The following is a 25,445-nucleotide window of genomic DNA, read 5'->3' on the forward strand; positions in this document are numbered from 1 at the left end:
CATGGGGGTGGCAGCATCATGTTGTGGGGGTGCTTTGCTGCAGGAGGGACTGGTGTACTTCACAAAATAGATTGCATCATGAGGCAGGAGAATTTTGTGGATATATTGAAGCAACATCTCAAGACATCAGTCAGGATGTTAAAGCTTGGTCGCAGGAGTGCCATTGGAACGGGTCTTCCAAATGGACAGTGACCCCAAGCATACTTCCAAAGTTGTGGCAGAATGGCTTAAGAACAACAAAGTCAAGGTATTGGAGTGGCCATCACAAAGCCCTAACCTCAATCACATAGAAATTAGAACTAAAAAAAGCACGCGCGAGCAAGGAGGCCCACAATCCTGACTCAGTTACACCAGCTCTGTCAGGAGGAATGGGACAAAATTCACCAAACTTATTGTGGGAAGCTTGTGGAAGGCCACCCGAAACGTTTGAGCCAAGTTAAACAATTTAAAGGCAATGCTACCAAATACTAATTGAGTGTATGTAAACTTCTGACCCACTGGGAATGTGATGAAAGAAATCAAAGCAGAAATAAATCATTCTCTCTACTATTAATCTGACATTTCACATTCTTAAAATAAAGTTGTGATCTTAACTGACCTAAGACAGTGAATTTTTACTAGGATTAAATGTCAGGAATTGTGAAAAACTGAGTTTAAATGTATTTGGCTAATCTGTATGTAGACTTCTGACTTCAACTGTAGATATTCCATTAAAAATCAACATTAACAATGTCGACACTGTATTTCTGATCAATTTAATGTTATTATAATTGACAAAAAATGTGTTTTTATTTCAAAAACAAGGACATTTCTAAGTGACCCCAAACTTTTGAACAGTAGGATATATACACTTGTTACAAAGCAGCAAGTTCTGCCAACAGAAGCGTTCTCAATTGGGTGAAGTGTCAGATGTCTACAGAAAATGCTATTATATGGAATAGTGCTATTATTTTCAAGAGCAAGCTTGGAGTGTGTGAACATTGTAGATGGAGAGATCAGATGATAGAAATGCATCCCCTCCCCCTCCCTTCTCATTCTCTCTGTGGTTTCTTTTCAGGCAGATGGATAGCACAGTTGGTTGTGCAAAAGTTGGCAGAAACATCTTGCCCTGGAAACAAGGTATACTAGGCTTGTCCTCAATCACAATCATCACTGTTCAGTAAACTTGACAATGATACACCAACCCTACCGCCCAACCTCAGAGGGTGTCTCAATTTTTGGACAATGTTTAGCCAAACTCTTTTCATACATTTTTCCACAGGTACAAATCTTTTAGTGGCACTATCAATTGTCTGAAGCCCTCAGATGAATACTCTAATAATGAAAGTGATCCAATCAGGACAAAGGCTACTTGCAGTTTCATTCTCTCTACCTCCTTCAGACCTGAAGAGGACTCGGATTTCTCCAGATCCCCAGACCTCCAATGACACTGGACATTAATATGGAAAGCAGAGCTCTGACCTTTGGCTTAAAGTAAGTGATAAGAAAATCTTCATCTGTATGAGTGTGATGTTGAGAGAGGAGAAAGAGAGGAAGAGAGGTGGGGAGAGCGAGAGAGAAGTGGGAGGAGAGAGAGACCGATAGGGGGAAGTGAGAGTGGAGACAGAAGTGGAGAAAGGAAAGGAAAGGAGATTGGCTGGCTAGAGGACGCAGATGTACAGAACAGTCGAAGCCCAATCTACTTGTCAATGATCTAGAGAGCGAGAAAGAGAAAAAGAGGAGATGTGGATGTATAGGACAGTGGAAGATCAACCTACTTGTCAATGATGTATTTGATGTTATCATGCATGCTGAGGTCGGTCCGACCCTTGTACGGCTGGATGTGGAACGCCACCTGTGTGAACAGAGTAGGGATATGGATCATTATAAACCCTTAATAAAGAGGACAATACTCTCTGCAATACACATTTTCAAGGTCTTTGAAGCATTATAATACCACTTGAATGTAAACACGGTTCTGTAAAGGAAGAAGTAATATTCAGTAATATATCAGCACATTGCCATTTGATTGTGGTATTAAAAAGCAGTATGGCAAATCCTTCAGAATTCAATTGGTAAGGTGTGGTGAGTGGTGAGCACCATCTGTGAGATTGACTGTTCAATTCACTGGCATAGTAAAATAATCCTAAATTACATGAACAGACGGAAATATTCAGCAACTCTTAGAGGGCAATGGAAATGGATTTCAGAAATGCTTCATTATTGTTCAAACCAATGTGCTTCGTCATGTATCCTCCAACTAGCTTATCCATCCTTAAATAGATAACCTTTTCCTGAGGCTCAGAGAATCAATATGTGGGTACTCAAATTTCATGCATCCCAGTGTCCATCCAGAATGACAGTTATTTTGGGGACCAGGCAAACAGTGTGTGTCAGAGGCTGGGATCAGCCAATCAGAGATCACTTAGCTGGTGGATCATCTTTAAATAAATCTTCCTTCTCTGACTCTGGGGCCCCATAGGGATTGTTCCATGTAACATCAGCAATCAAACAGAATGATGTGTGTGTGTCTGTGCGTGTGCGTGCACATGCGTGCGAGCGAGAGAGCGTGTCCCAGGAGCTAACTTTAGAGAGAGGAGCAGGAAGTGGACTGAGTTTTAGTTTCTTGAAAATTGAAAGAGACTGCAGCGAGGAAGAGGAGGAGGATGAGGAAGAGCGGACCACTGAAGCAGACACTCCTAGCTCCCAGCGATCATATCCATTATCCAAACTCAGGACCTCACCCTCTCTTTGATCTCAAGTGATCCTCCATCCTCTTTTAAGAAAAGAGAAGGGATTTTGGAGTTGTATTCCTTCCAGTGTCACGGCAGTGAACTTTATCTGCTGGAGATAATAATCAGGATACTGCTCTCTACTTTAAGGCAATAATACTCTCTACTTTAAAGTATTACCTAAGGCCTTTTTCTCTCTGTGACTCTGTGTCTTTGCTGCAACTGAGAGATAATACCTGCCAACCCTTCAATGAACCATACCGGGGCCTTACAGCATACAGCATATGGCATAAGGTCTATACATCAAACCAGGATGAAATCGCTTGAGGTTTAAAACATTTTTTTTAAGGGAGACCTGGATCTGATCCAGATTTCACACACCACACCTTGAAGGATCAACCGGGAGTCTCTCAGCATTTAGATGGCTGTGATTGTTGTGACACAGATGACTGTGTACGATCCAAATTACATGAATATGACTGTGGCAGCTGCCCTCTCTCACCCCAGGATTAGACGAGCCTGATCCCAGATCTCTTTGGGCTGTATAGCCAACACCTTGTTGAGACAGGACAAACATATATTTTTTTTAATTTTACCTTTATTTAACCAGGCAAGTCAGTTAAGAACATATTCTTATTTTCAATGACGGCCTGGAAACAGTGGGTTAACTGCCTGTTCAGGGGCAGAACGACAGATTTGTACCTTGTCAGCTCGGGGGTTTGAACTCGCAACCTTCCGGTTACTAGTCCAACGCTCTAACCACTAGGCTACGTTGCCACCCCGAAGTATATGGGACCAGTCTTAAACTGCCTGACAACTAGGATGTTTACCTCAGCTGCTGTATCGCAAAAGGTCTACTTCACCTCACCGTCAACTGTTGATAGAACAGTCGAGCCATGAATGACGGAGCATGGCGGGCTAGATAGAAAGGAAAGAACACCCACTCCCTCTCTCTGGCTCTCTTTCTTTTAAGAGGCTGCAAGGTCTTCATAAACAGTTTCCATGGCAACGCTGTGTTTGACATAGCAGCGACCAAGCTGGGCTGTCAGTTTGTGTCGTGGCTGGTTTTGAAATCAGAGGCAGAGTGGCAAGGTGAGCTGATGTGCTGTTCAACGAGGCTCTTTCCTCAGTTGTATAAACTGTGTGAGTGAGTGAGTGAGTGAGTGAGTGAGTGAGTGAGTGAGTGAGTGAGTGAGTGAGTGAGTGAGTGAGTGATGAGTGAGCCCGCGCAAGACCCTCTCGTGCCATGCACACAGGCCTCAGGCTGCATGGTCAGCCCCAGTTATGCCAATGCTGTTCATGTGAGTGTGTCCTTGTGTGGGTGCATGCATGAATGTACAGCACATCTATACTGGCTTCAATAGACTGAATGTCAAGCAGTATAAGAGGGGCTTGAACCGTGTCCCCTGAGTAACTCTTCCAAGTCAAATGGTTTAAAAATCCAGATGATTTTTTTTGTCTGCCTTCAGAGGACCTTGTGAAGCACCCAAAGACTTGTGAGGTTGTTGAAGAAATGTGTTTTCTCTGTCTACATCAATAATATACAAGATGGAGGAAGAAAGTGGGCTACAACAGATGGTTTTATACATAGAAAATACATTCAAAAAATCCCACACTTCACCCTCTAAAAATGAAATGCATTGCATGTGTCTTCGAGTGAACACAGTGAAGTCATGACGTACACTGTGGCTGCTCACTTAGTTTTGGTAACAGGAATATTTCTATGTTTTTATCTAGGCTCAAAGGCCATGACTGATACTCACTTAGACTACTACAACAAAGGTCGGAGTTAACATAGTCTCTTGTGACAGACTGTTACACAATCTGAGTGAACAACATAAACCTGGAAGCACCTACCAACCAATCATCACTGCCAGCCAGCCACCCAGGGTTGGGGTGAATTCCATTTCAATTCAGTCCAATCCGGAAGTCAACTGAAATTCCAACTGACTGAATTGGAATGGAATCGACCCCAACCATGCAGCCAGACATTTATGAATTCAGTAAAGCACCAGAAACTGTAAAAACATACCGGTTCTCTCACCAGTTACCTTGATGCTGTGTCTGTGGGCAGCGTCCATGACAGCAGGCACCAGGTCTTCACATGGCTCACCATGGTTGTCTGCAATGCCAGGTGGATACCAGGACAGAACCAGTACACCTGAGGAGGAAACAGTTAGTGATGTCTCTGGTATAAATATTGACATAAGGATAGAACAACCCTTCATAAAATTGGTGCAGATGAATGGAGGAGTTTAAGTGAAGCTACTTTAATACTTCAATATTTGAGAGGTACAGTATCATGTTCAGGACACCTTTTGGTGGTAATATTTAAGTTTGGGGGGTTAGTGGTGACAAAATCCCTCACCTGCTGCAGCCGCTTCAATTTGCGACATATGTGACTCGAGCACGGAGGGGTCTCTAGAACTGTATGGTCCTAGCTCCGGGAAGAAACTCGACGCAATGTCCTCTGGAGGAGTATGTCTTCCTTTGGCGTGGCTGGGGGCGATCTTAGGGTCCCAGTGCGGCACTAGAACATGGTCCCAGTGAATATATTTACCGTCCATCTGTGGGGTGCCATACCACAGGTAATAGAATATTTGTACGTCGTAGAATATACTGTAGTCACGGTCGGATTTTGTGAAGACGACTTTGGTGTCGCTGGCTAGATGGGACTGACCAGGGGAAACTACCATGTCGTTTGAGACTGGCCGTCGATGGTCGCCTCCTCTTTCCCTCACAAACTCTCCCATCCCCGGGGCAAGGTCTGAGAAGCCATCGCTTGGATTCAGTGTTCTGAGGCCCATCATGGTCCCGAAGATGAAGAGAGTGAATAAGAAAAGTGCAATGAAAGCTTTCTTGCGCAGCCGTGTCATTTTGGTCGCTGTCCGAGGTGCTGAAAGTAGCCTATAGACCGCTATGTGCTTTCATTGAAACTATATCATAAGTAGATCTATGTCAGTCTCTTTCATCAACATGTAGCCTATAGTCTTCAAGTATACACACTTAGCAAGAAAATAATGTGGGAAAGAATGTGGGGAAAGCCACTCAATCTCTGCAGTGGCTTGTGCGTTTCGTTATAGATTTCAGAGTGCCAGCGTTCGTGGCTTGAGTTCGATTTTCGTCTTGAACGCAAAGAATCGAATACATGTCCCTTCAAACATCTAAGTTATAGCCTCTCAAACCATCATTCTTTCCTGATAATGTGTTTTTAACCGAATCTCTCCTTTCTCCCTGTATATCCATGAAGAGCAGATATGTCTCTAACGGTTACAGTTTAGCTTCTCATAATGACTGACTGTCATTACCATTTCAGGGCATCGTCATGTTAGGGTTGTTATGCTTCCCGACCACCGAGAGCTCAAGAGATGGAGACAAAAAAAGCATGTCGCTCTGTTCATATTTCAAAAGACAATCTCTGGAGCTTTTTTCAAACTCTGCCTCCTGCACACTCCCAACTGTTCTTCTCGACTGTTAATTCATCACATAGTTCGTAGCACAGTTACCTTTGTCTTCTGGAATTGCTCTCGCCCGCCTGCTAACGCTACCCCTTGTTTATCCCGTCTCTTGTCTCCCTTGAATATGCATTTAAACCTGCTTTTCCGGGAACAACCCGTTAGAATCCAGCACATCTCCAGAACCGTAGACTTGGTCGACGTTCGGTTTTAGGCAGACGGTTTTTAAATGGATCGTTTTCTCACGAAACTCAGCAGGAGGAAGGGGGGGAGGGGTGGCTGAGCACCAGGCTGCGGGGGTGAGCAGGGTGGGTGGGATTAACCCTGGTTTTATTGTCTATGGATTAACCCCGCGCACTGTCCTGAGAGGAAAATAGAACGCGCGTGGAACAAATGGGCAGCCTATTATTGCTTTTGCCTTTGTTTGCTCTATATATGGTTACTTTAACTCAGTATCTATGGGTAGAACGAAGTAGGATACGTTGCATTCTCTTGCTATCCTCTTATTTGAAAATCCGTTCTCTCGCGGATCATTTGGCTGTTCACACTATAGGCTATGTTGGCTTTATGTTACAATGTGGACACATTGAGGTCTATTTATTGCACAAAAGAGATTAAACTTGTATGATTTTGGCTATATGAAATAGCCTATGGCTACAGGCTGTGGAACACAGTTTGTCAGTTTATGGTAGTGGAGAGTGAAAGCAATGACAAAGATAAAATAACAGAGGGCTAAGGGCTCTTGTGTGGCACCTTGAGCACTTTTGTGATTTATTTTGTTCCATGCCAATAAAGATAGAAGCAAACAACTCAGAATCGTAAATCTTTGAAATACTTCGCCTTGATCATTATTGCATTTCACACGGGATATTTCCAATTCCACGAAGCATCCGTGGGCTGAGGATGTCTAAAACATTAAAACATTTAAATATGTGGAAGCTTTGAAGTTGATGGTTGAGATGAAAGATGATGCCACCCACCACATCATTTTGGACGAGCTAGAAGGCCTGGCAGGATTAGCTACTGGGAGGCAGATAGATACCCACTCACACGGTGGGATTAGGGCCGCAGCACCGGCAGCGGGCACTGGGAACCGGAGTGGAGTGGACACCCACGGCTAGGATCTTCTCCCCGGATCGAGTCCACTGGCACAGCTAGCCTCTCTCCATAATAATCAGTTAGGCTTTTCTGTTATGGAGGGAACCTGACTGTGCTTGTGTTGCTTTTTATAGGCTAAGGCTTCTTATTTTACCCATCATTCAAATATCATTAGCATATTAGCACAATTTGTTTCATTGTGTTATTCTGTTGATATTGTCTTCATTATGATTTGTATATGAGTTTGTCTTTAGGTTTCATGCATCAAAATATAAACTCTCCATCTATTTCATTCAAACAAGCCTCGATCCAGTATAGGCCCCCGCAAAATTGTAACAGAACCAGAGTGACATCTAGTGGGATGAGAGAGACATTGTTTAACAGTAATCTTGATGTGAGAAATATGACTGGTGAGCATCCGAGGCATACGGTATTAATGAAAGTGACAGGTTCAGTGGTCTTTAGCGATGATGGAGAAAGATGTCACCTCTCACTGTGTGCATGCATATACATCCGTTACCACTAGGGGGACTCCGTGTATCATAAAAACGAGTTTGAATTGTGAGAACAATTTAACATGGACACTTTTCGTTGTCGAATAACGATATAGCTCGAGAAATCTTGAAGTAAATCATCAATCCCGTGTTGTAGCTCTGGAATTGACTTGATATGAAAAAATACAACGTTGTGTCTTGATAAATTAATCCTTCTTCTGAATACTAGGCCTAGTCTTCGTGGACGGGCTAGATATAACTTTAAAAAAAAACATTAACGGTTTGTTTTTAGGGCGTTCGCTTTAACGATAAGAGCTGTCCAAGGTGCTGAAATAGTCTAGTGATAAGTAACCAAAAAGAAACTGGTTCGAATACGCAAGCCGGAAAGGTGTAAAGTCTGTCGATATGCCCTTGAGCAATGCACTTAATCCTAAATATCACAAGGGGCGCCGTACTACTGACCTTGTTAAACAATACGTTTCACTGCACCTATCCGGTATATGAGACAATGAAACAGAGAACAAAAATGCTATTTGAACGTTTATCGTCAAATGTGAGCTAGAAATCTTATCTGCTCTGACACACACACATACACACTGAAACACACGACTGTGAATATCTGAAATTCTTATGTGAAAATGAACTGTTTTTTAGGACCGTTGTGCTCAACGCCTTTTGGCAGATAATCAGCAAAACCAACAGACAGTGTCACAGTAGTTTGATGTATTGGTTCCCTCAGCAGATGGCTTGGAGATAAACTGTCTCACCATAAGATCTTTCAACAGCCCCAACAGTCTTATTCCATGTTACTGACTTCAACACATGAACCAATCAAACACTCTAGATACATTTTATTCATTGTTAAAAACGGGTAATCATACTACTGAACTACTGAACCAAAATTGTATAGTGCCTGGTTTAGTATACATTTGAAGAACTTCCAAACATTGTCAAATGCTATATTTTTACATCATAAATGTATCAATTGACATAAATTTAAGTTGGAAGGTAAAACCAAATCATATATGGATGTGGCTGTAAATACTACATCATTATCATACTCCACCAGTCAGTGTGCTTCAATATAATAGAGTACCTCTTTACCCATTGTCCTATGTGCTCCTATTTGAAATGATGGTGCAGTAGTGTACAATGCACTGCTGAAATACTTGGGTTGTAAATTACAGTATATTCCACTCATTATCTGAGTTTCATTGATACACTGTAGGCTGGTGATTTTGTCAAGCAGAGAGAGAGAGAGGTGATACTGTAGCAGTTACAGTAACAGGTCACATAGAAAAGTTGATCTTGTGCAATGTTGCATGGGGCAGAACTGGCATAGCAGGCTATCCCAATACCTTTTTACTGTAGGCTTCTGCTTTACAGTACATGCCATAATACCACTATATCTTATGATGTATTCTATGTATGTGCTGTTTACAGTAAGATTACTGAAACGGTAAGACTGACATTTCTCAACATGCTCCAAACTTAACATTGGATACAATTTGTATTTTTTTATGCTGTAAAATGGTACATACTGGTACATAGCTATATACCTTCTATTCAGCATTTCAAAAATATCCGTTTTGAAAATTGTATCATGCATTTTTTGATATTAGATTACACGAGTTAAAATAACTAAACAGTGAGCCTATCATTATTTGATGCATTGGTGACTAAAGAAAATGTTCTCATGGTATTTCACAAAAAACGTTGACATTGCATGAATAACTCATGGGTGAAAGAAGTGTTTAACTCCAATTAATGCTCAATCAAAGGTTCTGAACATAAGACAAGTGTTATCAGTTATGACCACGTGCATCTGAAAAATTTACCACAGTAATTGAAAAAAGTAGATGTAAAAGCCACAATCTTTTCTAACAAAATGTTAGGTTTTTTGTGGGAGGGAAGACTATCTGACAGAGCATCATAGTATGATATATGGATCAGGTATAGATGGATCAGCTTATTGATCAGTGCTCTGCCCCCTGGGGGAGGAAGGTGAGAGGGGAGCTGACAGCTGAAACCATATGGAGCCACTGGGCTGTTTTCTCATTCAACCAACCACAAGGCCCCTATAACATGTGTGTTTCACAGGTGAACTACTCAAAGCAGTTCTTGATGTGAAAACATGGATCAGTACACCTCATGCCCCACACAACATACACACAATAAATGAATGAACCCTCGTCAAAAGATAAACACAATAGACTGTTGGAGCCTGGTTGTAGATAATCTTACAGATATCTTGCCTGCTGTTAGAGGAATGATGGTCAACACATAGACCCCCCAGCCCTTTCAGTCACTATTACATAACATCTGGTGGTGTGGGTGTACGCATTTCTGTGTTTGCTAGCATGCGTGTGTGTGTGGCAGTTGTGTGGGGGGTTACAGTGTGTGTGACCAGTGAGCACGTGTCCAGGCATTGTAATTACTAAGCCCCAGTGTATGACACGGGTCACCTTAAGGCCAGCCCTCTTTGTTCTCTGACAGACAGATCCAGGGCCCTTCGTCTCCATGGTGACCCAGAGAAGCCTGCAGTGTAGCAGCCTGGCCTGAGAGACAGAGGATTATTAGAGGAGAATATGAATGAAACCAGTCATTTAGCTGTAATTAGCTAACCCCTCTCGCTCTTCATCTCTCTTTCTCTCTTTCTCTCTGTCCCTCCATCTGCCACACTCCCTCTTTCTTCTTCTCAATCTCCCTATCACTCTTTTTCTCTCCCCATATCTCTCTCTCTTTCTTTCTCTTTCTCACTCTCTCTCTCTCTACATATCTCTTCGGTAGGTCATGCTCTAGGATGATTCATGGTTTGGTAATATGGAGGATCCTATGTCCATCCCAAAATGACTGTCACACGTGGTCTCGTTGGCCCACATGTAAAGAGGAAGGGTAAAGGCAGGAGGGTGCCGGTGATGAGGTTCCCTTGTATCAAATGAAGTCTTGTAGCCTATTGAGTTAATGCTGCATAGTCAGTGCTGCAAGGAAAGCCGGATGACCCCTGCACTGTCAATGTCATGACAGTTCCCATTGAAAAGCATAGATGGCTGAGTTAGAGCGCAGATCCGGTAAAGGTGACTCATCGTCACGGAACCATTGGGTTTCAGAGGCCATAAATAGCTGTGTCAATGTGTCAAATCGGTGCAGGAACCAACAGGTTTTACATATAGGCTAGAAGTGTAGCCTATAAAGATAGGCCCTCCTCTCACACAAGGCAACACAATCCCTCTGTTTACGTTCACAGTCATTATCGGCATCCGTCAGCAATTCTGAGGGAAATCAGTCAATTAAAAGACCTTTCACAGACTGTGCAGCCCCAAGCTAGGACACAATAGCAAACAAGTTATGGTAAATGATGAGCATCCTTCACCGGAGGGTTGTGTGGAACGAATATCTCAAGAGATACGCATTTATTTATTTGTTTACAGCATGTGGTCGATAGTAGTCCTAAACATGTATGACAGTAGCAAAATATCTTAGCTCAAATTGTATCAAACAAAATAACGAAGGTGAATGCATGTAGGCATATCCTGGATATTTTTGCAAGATCAGCTACTTTAAATGTTCATGTTTTTTTCCTGTCCCTTGCTGAATGTATTTTTCTGATATCGACCTATGTTCTGTTTGGTTTATATATGTATTTTAATGTGATGTTTGTAGTGTGTTTTGTGTGAATGCAACAAACTTAAACAGAACACGGCTATAGGTTGATTTATGCTTCTGGATTTAGATGTCCTTCGTTTTAACTTCAAACATGATGGTGTGGAATGTGGAAGAGCAAGGTTTAATTTGGATGGTTTCTGTGAAACCATGCACCTGAGTGACTGACTATGCATATTCAAATGCTCCAGGCGGTGTGGGGGTTGTGGCTCTCTCCTGTCCTGAAAAGGAGTGGGGTTCGCTCAAGGCCCCGCTGCTAACAGCTAGGTGGTCTTTGTCACTGATTGGTCGCTCTGCGAATTTGGGCCCTATCACCGTGGAATGTCTAATTTATCAGCCAGAAGATCGCAATTGAGCATCACATGGGCTGGACCGAAAAGGTGGGGGTTGATATTAGAGGTATAGGAGAGTCAGAGGGGGCTCGCTCTCCATATTGTACAAGAGACCAGGAGAAAGAAAATACAATAGTTTTCAAAGAGGGATTACTGAAAAACGGGCTTGTTGACGATACAACCAGCGTTTATTGCCTGATTCTTCTGGAGTTGTAGGAGACCCAGGAACCCCCCAAACCATGGCAGAAGGTACAGGCAATTGTTCTAATGGTTCCAAAGGTTCTTTGAAGATCTTTGGGGGGGATTCGATGGAAAGATCTCTTTATGAGAAGAGACAAAAAAAAGAGGGTGGGTTGGGTTTCAATTGCATTGTCTTTCAGATTTGGGGATTCTTTTGAGAAATGCTTCCCAGCAGTCTTACACCACTGGTTGTCAGGGCGAAAGTATCTCCAACCCTCTTTGTTTGTCTCCACTGCTGACCCGTTCCTCTTCTGCGTCTTTGTTATTGAACCGTTTGCGGGAAAATGTTGTGGAGAAGGGTTGGAGGTGGACAGGGCAGGGCAGGGCAGGGGGATTTGGGAGAGGAGGACACGGTAAACCTGGATTAAAATATACCCGGGAAAGGGATGGGCTCTTATTCCGAACAGCAGTTTACAGGTAGGACTGTCATCAGTCTTCAAATTAGGAACATTCTCCGAAACACTTTTGCCTTGTTGTTGTGATTATTTGTTATTCGATTTGGAACCTATTATCTCTTTTCACGGAAGAATGGTTTTCAGTGTTTGCGGTGAAGTTTTGGGATAAAGTATGACTATAGGTGATGCCTTTGGCTTTATACTTTTCATTGGTAACTGAATATTCAATATTAATATTTTCTATTTTTTTTTCTTCAAATATTCAAAGATATTGTGTTCTCGGTTCTCGTGGTTAATCATGGGATGAAACGTTTATTTAGGCTACATGATCAGAGTCAATCCCTTGCGTGCTTGGGAATTATTTAGGCCTTGTACCGTGTAAATCAACAAGTTACAATCTGTATTATTATAATGATTGATCAGTTTAAAAAATCTGTATTATTATAATGATTGATCAGTTTAAAAAGTTTATATTTATTAAATTGATCAATTTTGATGAGATTATTACGATTAACCTATATATTTTTAACGCATATTATTATTTATAATAATGCATAATTATTATCGCCTTGTGATGTATAATACTTATTATGTATATTATTATCACTATTAGCGTATACGTTTCCATTTCGAAACAACTTGAAAAAGAGACCGTCTAATATTCCAGCTTTTCAAAATAAAAAAATGTATATCGTATGGATAATATATCGACATTGTTTCGAATATCAGCAGTGTTTACAACCATGTGTTCCTAGCTTGCTGCGCTGCTCTCTAGCTCTGTCCCATTTCTCAACCCTATTAAATGCCTTCTTCAAGGCACTGATTCTGAAAAACATCAGTGTAAAAGCCGGCCCAACTCGTTTTCCTGCCAGGATTGTTGACAAGATATGATATATTTCAAACATCTATATTTTCTAAACTGACTAAGTGGCATTATTTTTCTATCGAAAGGGGGCTGTGCAAAGAACGAAGAGGAGGAAGCCACTGGCTCGGAGGAGGATCTGGGTTCGTCTCGTGGCAGCGGCGTGTGTAAATGGTTCAACGTCCGGATGGGTTTCGGGTTCCTGTCCATGACCAACATAGATGGGACACCGCTCGAGGAGACTCTCGATGTTTTCGTTCATCAGGTGAGCTCCATTGTGGGTCTGGGACTCGAAGAATGTGGTGTTGATGTTCATCAAGGCCTGACTCGAGCTCGAATCAGGTCCAAATGCCCCCTTGTCGCGTTTTTGTGCAAGTGTATGTCTTAAACTTAGCAACAATGTAAATATCACACGTTTGTGATGTTTTCGTTAAGGTAGGTAATGATTCGTTTCCCTCCGTGATTTAGCATTTTCAGCGTTTTAATTTATGATTAGAGATTGATCGATCATGCAAATATATAGACCTATCTATTATTGTTTATAGTGCTTGAAAAATCCCTTTCCTGCACTCATTCAAAACGAATTCATAGTTTACATGTTTTCATAGCTTATATGTTGGGCAAGAGACAATAGGGCTTTTAATTTCTTTTAAACATTTGACAACATTATCTTGAAATAGTCAGCTGATTCTAGTTTGAGTCTTTACCAAAATAGGTAGGCCTATTTTTCAGCAGTGCATGTGGTTAATAATGTTATTTTTACAGACTAAAAAACTGCCTACATTAGTTTATTACTCAGTTATAACTTATTATGTAGCTAATATTTCCAAATCAAAACCAGCATCATACATAAAGACAAGTAGCTTAAAAAAATTAAAACAAGATTTTGTTGATCCTATGAACCCAAGGCCCATCATCTTTAAAGCCTGCATGATGGCAACTGAAATCAGTTGTGAAATAAGAAGCTTAATGTTGTTGTCAAGAAGTGACATAATGTGAAATAACTTCTCGAAAGGAACATATAAGACAGCCAAGAACAAACCTGCTTGGTTTATTCAATCAGTTGTTGAATCTGATTATGTTTCTGATAAGGTGTTGCAAGATTATGGTAGCCTTTAGGGAAATTGGTTATCATATTGCCCTAAAACTAGCTAATGAATGAAACACTTACAGACAAAAATCATACTTTTTCATAATAATAGATTGTTTGTATTTGGTATTTTAATAAACATACCAGAAAATGAAAGGTCTGAGAATGAGAATATTGATTTTGAAATAACAAAGAACGGGTTCAATACAAAACAAAATATTGAAAAAGTTTTGTTTTCCTAAAACATTACAAAGGCTGATAATGAATGACAGTCAATCCTGGGGGGATACGTGTTATCTAACTTTTTGGAATTAGTAAAACAGGAGGGGAAATCTAGTTGTTGTTTCAAATGGAATGGAATGCGAAGCATCCTCACGGACGGACGACCTAATGAATCCAGGGTTGTTTCATCAATTTAACCTGTAGATTATCAACAGGGCTGAGTACCATAACGGCCGAGACTCTTCCCTTCTCCTCCGTCCTTCCTGAGTTAAGGTAGAGCTCTGAGGGACTTCAAGGTAGAGTTGGGCCATGACATTTAAAACATGCTAAACGGGGGAGATTGATTTACATGGGGATTTGGTCCGAAAGTGCTAATATTAGCAATTGCATTTAGAAGGAGTAGACAGGGAGACAGGGGTTAGTCTAAACAGAGATAACAAGGCTCGTTCCTCTCAATCCCCCTCCAACCCTGCTTCCTGTTATAAAGGCCTACAAACATCAGGGGACTTGGCCTCTCGTATGGCAGCCCACCCACCCCAAACTAGCCATACCCTGACTCCCACCCACCCAGCCCCTCTGCCCATAGCCCCAACCCATCCACCCCCAGTCCTCCGCCCTCTGTAAAACGGGGGGGGGGACAAAGTCCTAACCTCAATGTTCTCTGCTACATGTTACCGTAAATTGCTTAATCGAAAGGAAGAAAATTAGTGATTCACCTTTTAAAAAGTTCTCAAACTCCCACATTACCCTGCTCCTAATCCACCTCTGCCCTTATAGTAGGTGTATATATAGCCTGTAGGTGCTGCTGGACAATGACTGCTGTTATCAATGTAGCAGAGAGGAAATCCTGCTGGCTGTGATCTTGTACTAATCTGTGAATGATCTGGCGAATATGTGAATGAAGAGTGTGTGGTGGAGAGGTTGTGTGTGTGTGGGGGGGACTAAGAGTGTGTGTTGAGTTATTATGAGTGTGTGATTGTGTGGATAAGAGTGTATTTGTGTGTGAGAGAGAATGAGGTTGAAAGAAACGGAGAGATAAAGGGAGAGCTTGAGAGCTGTGTTAATTCACAAGAAAGCAGTCGAGAGAGGTAGAGGTGGGGGGTGATTGAAGGAGGAGAGTTCAGGGGATAGTCCCGGGCCGTTCAGCTCCTGACGGGGGGTTGGTACTGAAGGAAGGAATGCTGAAGGTTGTCAGGCCATCATGACCTGGATTCCTTTCCCACCATGATCACTTCAACCCCCAAAGAGAGATGGGTGTCTGAGTTAAGACAGGTGGCATGCAAAACTAACCCTCCACATCACAGCCCTCTCCCCATCATCATCATCAAATGCTACTCCAGAACATTTTAAGATTGGCTTGAACAAAACAATTCTATGAGCTTAGTATAATGATGAGTGACACTTTCTGTGTTTCTGGAAGGTCTTGAACAAGGCATGATTCTTCACATTGAGCTCTTTAGACTTATACATTTGGAACACTCATGGTATCAAATTGGTGTCATACCTACCGCTGCTCAGGCAGCTTGGCAAAGCATATGAAGAAGATAGAACTAAGTTGCCACGAAATTCAAGCTTCCCTTTCCAGAGCCCCTCGATCAAGGGTGACAATGGCAAGGAAATTTCTTTCTCAAGGTGGACACAAATGTTCTTGAAACCATTCTTTATGTGCCTTTGGCCAGCTATCCCAAAAATTAACCCCCATTTCCCAGCATCCTTAGCAGTGGTCAGTCTGGGACTTGACCAGATGTAGTTCTTTTGGAGAGTCTATTGGCTGGTGTGTGTGGTGGAGAGAAAGGGGAGGTGGTTGGAGCTTGGAATGCTGTGACTACCTTGGGGGAGGGGTAACGCTGTCCACACACACACATTCTGAGGGGGGAGGGGTGTTGTAAGTAGTCATTGATGTTTTAACAGGGCTGTCAATGGGACTGGAATCTGGATTGGCTGAGGGGTTGGCCCCTGAGAGAGAGGGCCTGGATGTTTCCATTGATGTATTGAAACCTATGCAGAACATTGATGTATGCATGTACAACCCAATTAAGGATCAGCTCTTAGCTGTAATCACCTCAGAAGACAACATGTGAAGCGGACCAGCTATATTCACAAGCAATTAATTTGTCTTTTTGTGACTGCTTCTTGACCAGGCTGGGAAATACATTCACACCGTGTAGGCACAGGAAGGGCACCCTATCGGGCCTCAGAACTGTTTCCACTGTCCTTCATAGGCTTAGAACCGTTTTCATATCTTCTCAACAGTTACCTGACCTAAGAACCTTTCTCCAACCCTGAACCCTCATTCCCCATTCCCTCACAGAGTAAGCTCTCATTCTACCCTCATCTAGAACAGTTCTCATGCCGTTCTAAAACATTCCTCTGACCGCACTCATGCTCCTTCTCCCCTACAGAAATCAAACTGAACATAGAGATCTTCTGGCTTTGGAACAGTTTCCTATCCCTGTTCTCTAACCACCTATTCCACCTCTCAACCTACACAGAGCAAGCTGCACATGGAGGGCTTCCGTAGCCTGAAGGAGGGCGAGGCGGTGGAGTTTACCTTCAAGAAGTCGTCTAAAGGCCTAGAGTCTGTCACTGTGACGGGGCCAGGGGGAGCACAGTGTGTGGGCAGTGAGAAGAGGCCTAAGGGGCAACAGAAACGACGCTCCAAGGGGGACAGGTGAGACTGTTCAATTATCGTCTTTAAATGGCGCATAGCCGAACCATGCATCTCCAGATATCCCCACTCACTCAAAATAATTCCATGATTCGGAAACACTGTAAGACCCTGCTTATAGTATTAAATATGAAGACCGCTGCAATATTAACAACGAGCTTACCTGGCAAGGTTGTTTACAAATAGTCTGAGGGTGTTGAAGTCACTGAAAATATCTGGTATCATCATCATGAAAGTTGGCAAGTTTACTGTTTTAGCCACAATGCTGACATCACACAGACTTATTTATCCTCTTTGGGGGAAATTCAGGACAGAGTTACACACTTATAAATATAACTTTATTCCCTCTGTATGTACTTTTCTCTCTATGCATATTCTGACAGTGAACTTAAGCAGTATATTTATTATATCATACTATTGTATACTATTCTCCATATTATCATTATATTGTAGGCTATACTACTTCCAATGTTACCATTAATGATCTGAATGTGGCAACTTTCTGAATGAATGAAGTAGGATTCATGATTATTCCCTAAACAGAAATCATGTGTAAAATCAAAGAGTGTTTTTAAATCTACCAATGGGTTCTGAAACTGAGACAAAATATGCATATGTTTTCATGACTATCTTTCTATATTTTGAATGCATTTTCCATAGTCTACATTCCAGTCTTACCTACATAAGCTAAGTCTGTGTTAAAAAGGCGTACATTTCCTAGGTCTGAATCAGCACCTATGTGCCTATTGATTCTTATGACGTCAAACACCGCATCGATGTGAGTGTATCTAACACTGTCTCTGTCTCTCTCGCTGACTCACAATCATAACAGTGGGATTCAGACGTAAAGAGGGAATAGGGGATGCAGAAAAGGGAAAAGGATCCTATCCATTTAATTGATACCAGATGTAAGTGCCCTGGGAGAGGTCATAGGTCTTGGCTGCCATGGCAACAGTGGGTGTGTTGTGTAAATGAGGTGGGGGGAAGGCAAAGCCTGAGAGAAAGAGGGGTCAGGGGTTAGAGCTCAGGGTGCAGTATTGAAACAAAGAGCCCCCTCTGCTCTCCTCTCCCACCCTGGTGCCCACAGTGATCAATAACCAACGGCTCCCTAGGAGAGGGTCTATGTGTTTGTGTATGTGTGTTTGGTAGGGGGTTGGTACTCAGAGGAAAAGGGCAGAGGACAGAGGAAGGAGGGAAGTGGTAGTAAGCTTGGGAAGGTTCTGATGCTCCAGGGCTTCATCTGCATTGGAGTTAATGCAATTACAAAATTCCCCATTGTCATTATAGTCTCAACATCTACTGATTTAAGATTGTGTGACATGTATGTATTAAGGCATTGGTTTTAATGCACTAAACACCTCCTAAAATGATCACACACAAGCATACACCTACACACGCACACATACATACAATCATGCAGTAAATAAACTATGCACACATAAGAGGCTGTCATTCTATTAACGCGGATACTTTCTCAAGATTGACTTAATCATATAATATACTGAACAAAAATATAAAGGCAACATGTAAAGTGTTGGTCCTATTTTTTTCATGAGCTGAAATTAAAGATCCCAAAAAATGTTCCAGAGGCACAAAAAAGAATGTCTCTCAATTTCTTTCCACAAATGTGTTTATATCCCTGTTAGTGGTCCTTTCTCCTTTGCCAACCTAATCTATCCACCGGACAGGTGTGGCATATCAAGAAGCTGATTAAACAACATGGCCATTACACAGGTGCACCTTGTGCTGGGGAAAATAAAAGGCAGCTGCTATTGTCACAACATAATGTCTCGAGATGTCTCAAGTTTTGAGGGAGGGTGCAATTGGCATGCTGTCTGCAGGAATGTCCAACAGAGCTGTTGCCAGATAATTTAATGGTAATTTCTCTACCATAAGCCGCCTCCAACGTTGTTTTCGAGAATTTGGTAGTACATCTAACCTGGCACAAATGCAGACCACAAGTAACCACCCAAGCCCAGGACATCCAGTTTCTACAACTGTGGGATTGTCTGATGAGGGGGGTGCTGAGGAGTATTTCTGTCTGTAATAAAGCCCTTTTGTGGTGAAAAAATCATTCTGATTGGCTGTGTCTGGCTCTCCAGTGGGTGGACCTGGCTCTCCAGTGGGTGGACCTGGCTCTCCAGTGGGTGGACCAGGCTCTCCAGTGGGTGGTCCTATGCCCTCCCAGGCCCACCCATGGCTGCGCCCCTGCCAAGTCATGTGAAATCCATAGATTAGGGCCTAATGAATTTATTTCAATTGACTGATTTCCTTCTATGAACTGTAACTCAGTAAAATATTTGAAATTGCTGCATGTTGCGTTTATATTTTTGTTCATTATAGATGAGATCTGAGGAAATTCAGGAATCTGAAACTATATGTGTAAGAACACTGCCCTCTGGTGGAAGAATGTGTTACCTGTCTGAAATCATTGTATTTGTGTGTTCTCCTCTCCCACTGTGTTCTAGATGCTACAACTGTGGAGGACCTGACCACCATGCCAAAGAATGCCAGCTACCTCCTCAGCCCAAGAAGTGCCATTTTTGCCAGAGCATCAGTCACATGGTGGCCAACTGTCCAATCAAAGCACAGCAGTCCTCCCCTGGCGCTCAGGGAACAGCATTGTCACTGAGGGACGAGGAAGAGGAGCAGAGCCATGCCCCCTTTCCCCCCAGGGAGAGCTATGATTGATCGATTCAGGGATTCAGCCAATCAAAGGTTTCATTGGAGTGCTGCTTTTGGAATTACATCAGGTTGTCTTGATTTATCGCACAAACAGCAAGAAATGTGTACTTTTATTGATGTGATTGATAGTTGAGATTAAGAGAGAGCTCAGTGTTTTAATTGTATTTTCCCTGCTGCAGCTAAATAAGAGGTAGCCTATGTGGATTTTCCTGGAGATGATTGTGAGTGCTCTGCGCTCTCACTCTATACCATGTTTTCCCAAAAAGCTTTTGTTAGAAAAAGGTAAAGGAAACCCAATCATACAAGTGAATGTACAGATATAGGTGTCCTGACTCTAAGACTGTTTCATGGACAAAAAGGAGTGTGTCTTTCTGCTTATTGAAATCTTCAGGTATTATAAGTCGTTGTGCATTTCTACGGCCAAGTGAATGTTTGAACCCTTTCTGCTGTATGAATGTTGGTACACCATGGTTGCCGATTGGACTGTGTACAATACAGCTTGTCATAAGTGCCATAGCCTGTTCATTTGTCTCATGGGTGGTTGGATGTGGCTCCCTCCCTTACAAAGCCTTGACTCAAGGCTAAATGCGAGACCAGCATTGATTGTATGACAGTCTGTCTGTCTGTCTGTCCCACAGTTTTTACTATGGATGTAAACATGGCTTTCTAACATATTCTACATATCAGGGGTGTTCTCATACACTGCCCAAATACATGACTTGTTTCTCATTGTCTCGTTGTACTTGAAAACTATTTAGAAAGCCAAAGGTATTACATGTTCTTTCTTGGATGGACCTGAGCATCATTTTTTTTCTTTAAGAACATATTTTCATGATTGAGTGCTAGGATAAAGGGACTCAAGTGTTGAATAAGATGGTTATAGGTTTAGTATTTTCTCCTCTTTTACAGGAGTGGATAGAATATTTTACACCACTTAAATGTATATAGATATGATCTTTTTTATATTTATTATTTATTCATCGTCACTTTCTACCTTTCTTTCTAATAGATAAAGTATCACAATTTGTAGCTTAATTCTATTTAAACAGAAACCGGCTTTGGTTCTAGCCTCTTGATAGATTCGTGGTTGTATTAAGCAAACAATTATGCCTTACTTTTTACTTTCTCTTTCAATGGGCTTCATTTTCAGTTGACTTCATAATATACACTTTAAATACAAAAGTATGTGGACGCACTTTCAAATTAGTGGATTCGGCTATTTCAGCCACACCCGTTGCTGACAGATGTATAAAATCCAACACAGTCATGCAATCTCCATAGACAAACATTAGCACTAGAATGGCCTTACTGAAGAGCTCAGTGACTTTCAACATGGCACCATCATAGTATGCCACCTTTCCAACAAGTCAGTTCATCAAATTTCTGCCCTGCTCGAGCTGCCCCAGGTCAAATGTAAGTGCTGTTATTGTGAAATGGAACGTCTAGGAGAAACAACGGCTCAGCTGCAAAGTGGTAGGCCACGCAAGCTCACAGAACGGGACCGATGAGGGCTGAAGCGTGTAGCGCGTACATTAACTCTTTGTCGGGAGCGTCATGAAATGGGTTTCCATGGCCGAGTAGCCACACACAAGCCTAAATTCACCATGTGCAATGCCAATCATCGGCTGGAGTGATGTAAAGCTTGCCACCATTGGACTCTGGAGCAGTGGAAAGGCGTTCTCTAGAGTGATGAATCAAGCTTCACCATCTGGCAGTCCGACAGACTAATCTGGATTTGGCGGATGCCAGGAGAACGCTACATGCCTCAATGCGTAGTGCCAACTGTAAAGTTTGGTGAAGGATAAATAATGGTCTGGGTCAGTTTTTCATGGTTCGGGCTAGGCGCCTTAGTTCCAGTGAAGGGAAATCTTAATGCTACAGTACATACAATAACATTCTAGACGATTCTGTGCTTCCAACTTTGTGGCAACAGTTTGGGGAAGGCCCTTTCCTGTTTCTGCATGACAATGCCCCCATGCACAAAGTGAAGTCCATACAGAAATTATTGGTCAAGATCGTTGTGGAATAACTTGACTGGCATCCAAGAACTCTGACCTCAACCCCATTTAACACATTTGGGAGGAATTGGAACACCGACTGCTAGCCAGGCCTAATCGCCTGACATCAGTGCCTAACCTCACTAATGCTCTTGTGGCTGAATGGAAGCAAGTCCCTGCTGCAATGTTCCAACATCTAGTGGGAAGCCTTCCCAGAAGAGTGGAGGCTGTTACAGCAGCAAAGAGGGGACCAACGCCATATTAATGCCCATGATTTTAGAAGGAGGTGTTCGACGAGCAGGTGTCCACATACTTTTTGTAATGTAGTGTATTGTGCTTAAACCAATGCAACAATATTCTGCACTAATCATGTGTAGGAGTATGGGTATTTCTTAAAGATATTTAATTGCTCATTGATTGTTATGACTGCAGCCAGGATTACATTTTTCTGAAATCCTCATGTTGAACTCAGGGAAACCCATTTAAAGAGGAGCTTCTTTGGAAGGAGAAGTAAAGTGTTTTATGTGTGTACCTATAGCCTACAGGCTGGGTTGCCGGAAAATCCATACAGAACATTGATTGCCAAATGGGCAATGCACTATTTACACGTTGCTATGACATTACTGTAGTACAGCTAGCTATATTTAATGTTATATTCTAGTTTTGCTCTCTTTTTCTGACTTAATTGGTGATCAAGTTGTAAGACAGCATAGGTAATAGAGTAGCGTGATATTTCCTTAGGCACCCGAAGTTACTTCTCTGGTCTCTCTCTAGAAGTGGCACACAACCAATCTGAACAGCAAACCATCGACCTCCCCGCCTTTTGTGGTTATTGTACATATTCAGCTTCGTCACGATATTAATATAATGTTGTTTATTTCCGTTTTTACTTTGCATGGTAGTCAGTCAGTAGTTAGAATAGATTCACCTCTCCATATAGGGACTACACAATAGGCCCCCTTTGTAGACAAAGCATTTTGATGACCATGGGTGGACTGACTATCTGGCATTTCGGGCAAAGTGGGCCTATCTAACTTTTTTTTTTGCGCAAATGTATCATTATCTGGCTAATAATGGAGGTCTTTAGGGAAAAAATTGTCCGGTGTGTTATAAATGCCAAGGGGCGATTTCTGGTCGAGGCTGCCCTTGTTGATGTCCTTTCAAGAGCTTGTGTTGATGGGCTATGACATTTGCCACTTAATGGCACACAGTCATATCTGCTTGAGCCTAGTATTTTGTCACTTCATGTATTTAGACTGTAACATGATCCTTAATTTCCAGAGTCCAGACAATGCGCCTATTCTTCTTATTTCATTTAGGGTAGGTGGGAGTTTTTTAACCAAATATTTCTTACTGTATGAGAACAAGACAGAAATGCCTTGTCAAGAATCTATACAAGTCTACCTCAGGATGTTTTTGAAAATGGACAATGACTGAGTTTAAAAAAAATCAAGTTCGATTTGTCCATTCATTTTGTGAGATTGTTTTGAATGATTTCTTAGTTTTGTTTATACATTTGTGTGAATTATTTTTTGGTTTCAGTTTGCAATGTATTGTTTTCCCCACATAGAAATGCTGTTGAATTACTGTTGACTGTTCTTCTTTTTTTGTGATTATACATTGTCTGCATCAATACATCAGACATTTTGGTATTATTCTATGCATTGATATTGTGTATGCTTAATTTGAACTGAAATAGGTGCCGGTACTCATGTTGGGTGCCAGTACTGTTTATATTTAGGTGTAGGAGCTCCACAATACTTTTGAGCTAATATTCTATAAGAGGAACAGGAGCTCAAGCAGTAGAAAATTTGAGGTGCTGGTACTGAGCTCCAGTGAATTTCTGTATAACATGATAATACTGAACTCAAAGCAGGAGGGGTATATTACTCTGTATGCAGGTGACAACAGCGCCTCTTGAACAAATCACCTTATCTATACTTACCAGGACAGGCAAACGCCCTAACAACTTCAAGCAACCTCAATAAACCTCTGATATCTGTTGTGTTTCTGAAGGCGTGTGACACTAGGTCTACTTAAATACTAAAGTGTCAAATATAATCATATTCAGTGTAGGCTGTTGGAAAAAATTCCAAGGACTTACTGTCAGAAATGCATTTGTTTAATTTTGTTACAAATCTATCTCTGATTTTTCGACACATTGTATTATGGACAAAAATGCATTATTGTGTAAGTTATGCTTTTGCATATGTTTCTGTCATATGAGTTGAAAAGTATGGTTAAAAATATTTACAATCATTCCCCACAATATGAATACCCAATACCCATTTTCCTCATACCATATATCCTTTCTGGTCACTATCTCAATTAGGCCTATATGTCAGAATTCAATGTATAGGGTTATAAATGAAGCACAAACAATAGGCCTGATATTGTGTTACTTGATGTCTCTGCTTTGCTGTTTATTAGACCAAAGAATGTAGCTATGTTGACTATTATCACCAACCACAGAATGTGGTACAGTAGGCCTATAGCTCACTTTGACAAATCATATACCAAGCTTTACTGCCAACTGAGTTGCGAACAACGCATAGTAGTGTTGACATGTGCATCATTGACTCACCTGTTAATAAACAAATGCCAATATGATACATTGCTGGTGGGTCTGTCTCTTTTTAGGCTCCAGTTCCTGACAAACTGAACATGATACGTCCAGGCTCTATCACATACGGCTGTGATTGGGAGTCCCATAGGGCGGCGCACAATTGGTCCAGCATCGGCCAGGGTAGGCCGTCATTGTAAATAAGAATTTGTTCTTAACTGACTTGCCTAGTTAAATAAAGGTTACATTTAAAAAATGTACAAATTAATGTGATGCAATGCTGGGCCTATATTTGATTAATGTGTTGGTAGTCTAGTGCCTAGAGACTTTAAAGTTGTTTTACAATGTAACAAAGAAACGTTTCAGGAGACAATGTTTCTTTTTAATAACACGTTTATTAATACTTTGTTGCAACATTGTGCACATCTTCTTTTCACCCACATGATGGTGTCAAAGACATTACAGCATATGGAGATAGTCTAAAACGGCTTCTCCAATAGAAATCCCTGATCACACTTGTAGTAGGCGATGTCATGGCGACGTTGGCTGGCTAAGCGCATGCGTAGAAGCACGTCATTGCAAATTAAAACGTATCAGTTTGCCACTTCCACTCGATTGGAGAAAGAACAAGTTCAACTACTTAATTACATTGGCTCGAATCTAGGTTGTATCCTTAGATTTCGAGAAAATTAACAACCAAGGAAGAATTTTCCCTCCTCTCATTGACTACTCTGGTCTGTTTGCTCTGTTTAACTACCGGTACCGGAAGTCTCGCAATGTTGCACCTCTAGGTTTAGAACTCTGTGATGGTGCTGTCCCAGAGCATGCTCCAAACAGCTATTGTGATAGGGGAGTTAAATGTTATGCAAACTGTGTTGATCAAGATAAAATACATCATACCGTTCTTTGTTGATACTCCCTACTGCCTAAAATAATGGTTGAGCTAAATGTATCTTTCAGAGCGTTTTTT

At 41.7% G+C, this 25,445-nt stretch overlaps 2 protein-coding genes across 2 annotated transcripts in view; one reads left to right on the forward strand and one right to left on the reverse strand.

Annotated features, from left to right (window-relative positions):
• LOC118398035 (glycoprotein endo-alpha-1,2-mannosidase-like protein) overlaps nt 1–6,427 on the reverse strand; it is a 13,877-nt gene extending 7,450 nt beyond the window's left edge. Inside the window, exons 1-3 of the mRNA XM_035792994.2 lie at nt 5,080–6,427; nt 4,763–4,872; nt 1,758–1,834 (exon numbers count right to left, since the gene is read on the reverse strand). Coding sequence (XP_035648887.1) covers nt 1,758–1,834; nt 4,763–4,872; nt 5,080–5,587 — 695 coding nt within the window. The 5' untranslated portion in view covers nt 5,588–6,427. The remainder of the gene's footprint in view (nt 1–1,757; nt 1,835–4,762; nt 4,873–5,079) is intronic.
• Nucleotides 6,428–11,992: 5,565 nt separating this feature from the next.
• On the forward strand, nt 11,993–24,506 carry LOC118397663 (protein lin-28 homolog A-like). Its single transcript, XM_035792567.2, has 4 exons — nt 11,993–12,002; nt 13,340–13,515; nt 17,055–17,233; nt 19,699–24,506. The coding sequence occupies exons 1-4, from the start codon at nt 11,993–11,995 to the stop codon at nt 19,919–19,921; spliced, it is 588 nt and encodes a 195-aa protein (XP_035648460.1). The 3' UTR covers nt 19,922–24,506.
• The last annotated feature ends 939 nt before the right edge of the window (nt 24,507–25,445 follow it).

The sequence above is a fragment of the Oncorhynchus keta genome, chromosome 19, assembly GCF_023373465.1.
Source record: "Oncorhynchus keta strain PuntledgeMale-10-30-2019 chromosome 19, Oket_V2, whole genome shotgun sequence".
Lineage (NCBI taxonomy): Eukaryota > Metazoa > Chordata > Actinopteri > Salmoniformes > Salmonidae > Oncorhynchus > Oncorhynchus keta.